At 38.7% G+C, this 5,895-nt stretch overlaps 1 protein-coding gene across 1 annotated transcript in view; it reads right to left on the reverse strand.

Annotated features, from left to right (window-relative positions):
* Positions 1 to 230: 230 nt before the first annotated feature.
* ATXN10 (ataxin 10) overlaps positions 231 to 5,895 on the reverse strand; it is a 124,227-nt gene continuing 118,562 nt past the window's right edge. The window contains exon 10 of the mRNA XM_014938386.1: positions 231 to 1,750. Within this exon, the coding sequence (XP_014793872.1) occupies positions 1,619 to 1,750 (132 nt within the window). The 3' untranslated portion in view covers positions 231 to 1,618. The remainder of the gene's footprint in view (positions 1,751 to 5,895) is intronic.

A 5,895-nucleotide genomic window follows, 5' to 3' on the forward strand; every position in this document is an offset into this window, starting at 1 on the left:
GGAAAGTCCTTTGTCATGAAGCCTTAGTTCCCTATTTTGTTGCCCAATTTGCCCATAAGCAGTTTATCTTACAACAGCCCACATACACCAGTTTCACAATCTGTTCTTTGACAAGTGTGTGAAACAATAGATTGCATGCTAATGCTCAGTGTTAAACTGATTTCTCATTAAAGTTATTTAAATATATTTAGAAGCAGCAATATATAAAGGATTTATCAAGAAAACCCAAGAAAAAGCTTTTATAAGCATTCATTGAACAGCTCACAAAGGACAGATTTTTGAAAGGTATGTAATAATAGAAGGATTTGGCTTTATATAAACTTTCAGCAAACTCAATTTCAAAATCCAAATTGCAGGTGAAAATTCCCACTATACCGAGAGTTAGGACTTGATATTTAAGATGAATTACAAAATCTGTATTTTTTTTCCTTATTATTGTGCTGCAAACACAAGATAAACATGCATTTCTGAAAAAGAGGTCAATGGTAGAATAGCTATCATCATCACCATTTGTTATACTTCTGTTTCAGAGTTAACATCACCATTGAGAGGCCTGTTCAGTTCACATATTTCAGATGTATTTTGGAGATTTTTTTTCCCTTAGGCAACATAGCTGCTGTGAGTACTTTGATCACATTTTCAAAACCCCATGAGAAGAAAACCTCTTACGAACCACCCCACCAAAAAACAAAATTAGAGACTGGACTGTTGATCTTACAATAAATATTGACCGTGAACATATGTCAAAAAGTGTTAAAATATTCAGAACCCCCCACCAAAACTAAAGGCATTGCGTAACAACTCCACAAGTGGATGGACAGGCTGAAATACTTCTTGAACTAATAAGTAAAAATTCAAAGAGAAATCCCTTTTCTGCCATTGTGTCTCTAAACTGAAGTTTGCCTGTACTCAAAAATGATAGGAAAATTTTAAGTTTAACATAACTATGTTATGGAAGTCACCTGAAGGTTAAACAAGACCAAGTGCAAATTACAGTGCACCTTATCCATGGGGCTTCATGGATATTGATGAAGTAGTAGCTGTGCTTCTGAACTGAGGTGAGATGCCACGCTGCAAAAAGAGGATGAGCTTAATTTTAAATGCTCTGGGCTTCCATCTGTCTCCACCTCCAGCTGCTTTTTCCTTTCCCATAAAGAGACATAAAAAAATTAGAAATCTCTGATTTATTTATATATTTTTCCTTTTTTGAATTAAATATTTCAACTATTTAAGTATTTTCTGAATTGTTTAAAGTAAGCTGTAAGCCTGCAGAAAATGCTGAGCCAGACAGCACAGTATCCTTGATTCCAATAAGGCAGTTAAAAGCAGTACAGAACCAATCCTGCCCAAAATAAAATTTGAGGTGAAAGTAGACATTGCTTTGATCGTAGTCTGGAGAGAGGCTCTTCCTTTTGGAGACCAGGATACCTTTTGGACAGAAAACTTCTGCAACTGTCAGAGTCAAGGAGGATTGTTGCAAAATAATCATACTCCCTCGTTTGTTTTATGTCCAGACTGATAATGCCTTCCCCATCTTCCAGGAGTTATCTCTTGGACCTGAACTACTCCCTCTCTCACCCTCTGAGATCCATTTTTACTTCTTGGTGCTTTTTCCAGTCTAAGCAGTTTCCAACTCCACGTTATATGGACAACACAAGGCAGCCCTCAAGAGAAGTGCAGAGAATCTCCCAGTTCTAGATTTCTTTTGCCAGCACCAATCCAGTGAGGAGCAATCACTGTTGAAAAATGCCTTGAACAAAGACAATAAAAAGCAAATTCAGTAAATTTAGTAGCTCATCTCTCACAAGTCTCTACTTGCACTGTATAAACTATGGATTTCCAGAGCTTACAATGTGGCCAAATTTGGACTGCATTATGACAAAAGAAAACGCATAATCCTCATTGCTATCAGGAACAGTTAGTCTTTAAAAAAATTATTTTAGGGATACTGTTAATGTATACAAAAGAGCAATGTTAGTTTCTCATCCTAATAAATTACTGGATCTTATCAGAAATCACTGAGAGAGAAAGTTTCTGTAAAGAAACCAATTAAGCCTAAAGCAGCATGGAATACTTCCACTGGAATGGTTATGATTTGGCCAAGCTGCAAGCAACTGGAACCAGATCTCAACATGGAAAGCACTGTCTAACCCTAAATAGAGACACTGATAACAGGTTTGCCCATAAACAACAAAGACCTAAATATGCCTAAAGCAGCATGGAAAACTTCCACTGGAATGGTTATGATTTGGCCAAGCTGCAAGCAACTGGAACCAGATCTCAACATGGAAAGCACTGTCTAACCCTAAATAGAGACACTGATAACAGGTTTGCCCATAAACAACAAAGACCTAAATATCTTCCACATGTAACACAGGAAGAATTATTTTCTTCACTGACCGGCTTATCAAACATTGGAACAGGATGCCCAGGAGAGCGGTGGAATCACCAAGAAATGACTGTGTGAGAAAGTTTCTGTAAAGAAACCAATTAAGCCTAAAGCAGCATGGAAAACTTCCACTGGAATGGTTATGATTTGGCCAAGCTGCAAGCAACTGGAACCAGATCTCAACATGGAAAGCACTGTCTAACCCTAAATAGAGACACTGATAACAGGTTTGCCCATAAACAACAAAGACCTAAATATCTTCCACATGTAACACAGGAAGAATTATTTTCTTCACTGACCGGCTTATCAAACATTGGAACAGGATGCCCAGGAGAGCGGTGGAATCACCACCCCTGGAGATACTTAGAAGATGGGTAGATGTGATGCTCAGGGACATGGTTCGGTGGTGGTTTTGGCAGCAACGAAGGTTGGACTCGACGATCTTAAAGGTCCCTTCCAACCTCGACAATCATAGAATCATAGAATCATTGAGGTTGGAAGAGACCCTTGGGATCATCGAGTCCAACCATCTCCCCTACTCTACAAAGTCCTCCCCTACACCATGTCCCTCAGCACTGCATCTAAACGGCCCTTAAACACACCCAGGGATGGTGACTCCACCCCCTCCCTGGGCAGCCTGTTCCAATGCCCGACCACTCTCTCTGTGAAGAATTCCTTCCTAATGTTCAAATCCTATGATTTGTCTTCAAGGACACTTTAAACCAGCAGGACACCGTTACCCGGCCGGGACCTCAACAGACTGAGGAGAAACTCTAGGGGAAAGGAGGAAAAGGGTGGCAACAAACCCAGGAACTGTCTTTTCCAGGCGGAGGCCAGCGGGGGGTTGGCAGAGCGCGGGGCGCTTCCATCAGGACCTTGGACAGCACCCAGGGGACTCCTCCACCGCCGCCGGGCTCTGCCGCCGAGCCGCGGGTTCGAGACCAGCCCCCGCCACTTCCCTCCGCCCGCCGCCACCCGGGGGTGTCCATCCCACCGGGAAGCCTTAGGAATTTTCAGAAAGAAGCGAAAGGCAAGGGAAAACACGTTCTTCTGCATTACAAGCATTAATTACACCGTAAATTTCCCAGCCTCTCCCCCTCCCCCCCCTATTTAACGCGAAGTCTAACACAAGTTCTGCAAAAAAGCAAATTCTAAGTCAACGTAAACCAAACAATGCTGTACGTAAGGGGAGGTAGAAAGGAAGATTTGAAAGTCATTTTTACATTTTTATTGCTTCTTCATTTGCAAATCAAGGTGGGGGGTTTAATTTGAGTCTCACTATTCAAATGCACCAACCTCAAAATATAAAATCGACTGCTATATAAAGATTGTGACAATGGCATTAACCGCCTGGGATTTTATTTGTTGTTGGTTGCATTTCAAAAATGTATTTGACAAGCCCTTTAAGCAAAACAAACCTAAACTACCAGAAGCGGTAAAAATTCAGATCTTTGCAAACATTTAAGCTCATTTCTCCCAATTTGCAAGATAGCTCTTTAAAAATCTATCCCCTGATGATCAAAAACCAACTCCCTATTCCCTTTTAATAAAACATACTTTTTTTTTTTTAAAAAAAAAAAAAAAAAAAAGATCTGATCACTATTGTTTGAAAGCACTCGAAAGCAATAAGATGGTCACAAGACTTGATCTGACTGTTCTGCCCCTTTACAAACTCAATAAAGCTGGCTTTTTATGACTGATTGCTGTGCTGTATTAATCCCCTGGGATATAAAACAAGTCTATTGGAGACTGGGACTCCACTGGGGGAGGACAGGGAAGCTGTTGTGTTCGGAGAATTAATCCATCTAGGAAAATCAAAAGCCAGCCACTCACAATACAGTAATCAGCATGTTCTCCACTGTGAAAGCCCTACATTTCCCATTTAGAAAACTATTACTCCATTATGTACTGAAAGACACAATCCCCTTTTATTTATTTGTGTTTGTTATTATTTGACTTATATTTATGGGTTTGTGCATATACCATTGGTGGGTATACAACCATCAAGTTAAAAAAACCCAAAAAACCACAACAATAAACCAAACCTGCCTATTCCCAACTGCTTAAAAGGAAAAAGGGACTCCCACTGCTTCTTCCACAACCAAAGTTCTTTCTGGATTTGCTTTGTGAACAGGATTTTAACTCTTTATCACCCTAAATAAAAGGAAATTCTTTGCATTTTTTCCTTTCACAGAAAGTTCATTTTCTCTTCAGGATAATTGTGTGGGGTTTTTCCTCACTTTGTTAAATTATCTAACATGAGTTTCCTACGCAGTAGTGCTAAAATAAATTGAAATTTTATAATTACTCTATTGAAAACAGCTTCACTTTTCTAGATGCCACTATATTTGATGTTCCTTTGTTAGCAAAAGTTTAATTCTTTCCTTTTAAATTTGACTACTTAGCCTTCCAAAAATATATATTTTTTTAGAAGTAGAATGTTGGGTTTTTTTTTTCCATTTAGGTGCTAGAAATATAAATTTTCCATTGTGTTGTGGAGATAAAGATTAAAAAAGCCAAACAAACCCAGCTGTAAATCTTATGTGACACAGTAATTAAACTGCTAAATTAATTCTGTCCTAAACACAAGAATTAAGGCTTATGGAAATCATTGAGAAACCACAACCTGATAGACCACGTGCTCAAGAAGAACCAAAAAAAGCCTGTATCCCTTTCCATTCAGCCAACAAAAGGCATGTTCCTGTGTAAGTAATGACTTTATAAACCAGCATCTACACAAAACATTTTTAATACCCACTGAAATGTTCCAGTCAAATTATTTTTAAAAAGCAAATTGCTTATATTCATATTTATTCTTTGCTAAAACAAAACAAAGAACGTTTTCCTCCAACATTTTTTTTTTTTTTAAAGTAACAAGTCACTAAAAGCAACAAATGTTATAGTCTTTGTTCCTACTGGCATTATTCCTCTAGATACATCCTTTCGTTAATAAATGGCTAAAGACAGCACTTTTATATCATTGCCTTTAAAACCAACAGGTGACTAAATTCCCACTAAGTCAATCCCACCTGGTCAACATGGCAGACACTGAAATCTTACGGTTAACTTGAAAAGATCTTAATAGTCCAGTTATACTCACCATCAGTTTTAAGTATTACTATATATTTCTCATAGTCAAAGTACGATGTGGTTTCTTCTGTTTTTAGATCAAAAAAAACTTATTGGAGAAGCAAAAGCTGCTGCACATGGCTGAACGTTTCACGTACACACAGTTTTAGGACATAAACTCGCCTTTCCATTTTAAGAACGGGATTAAACAATGACGACAACACGAACAATTTCACTTTTCTGGGACTTTGGTGTTAGACACAACTGAAGATAACCAAAGGACAGCAATGATACACAAGTGCTAGCCATATTAAGCTGTAACACTTTTTTGGAATTCTTGTAATGCTTATGCATACAAGATTACATGTCTTGGCTACCAGGGCAAAGCTATGGCACACACAGAGTTAATGATGCCCCCTCCCTCCCTCCCTCCCTCC

The sequence above is a fragment of the Calidris pugnax genome, unplaced genomic scaffold (assembly GCF_001431845.1).
Source record: "Calidris pugnax isolate Ruff unplaced genomic scaffold, ASM143184v1 scaffold47, whole genome shotgun sequence".
In the NCBI taxonomy this organism is placed as follows: domain Eukaryota; kingdom Metazoa; phylum Chordata; class Aves; order Charadriiformes; family Scolopacidae; genus Calidris; species Calidris pugnax.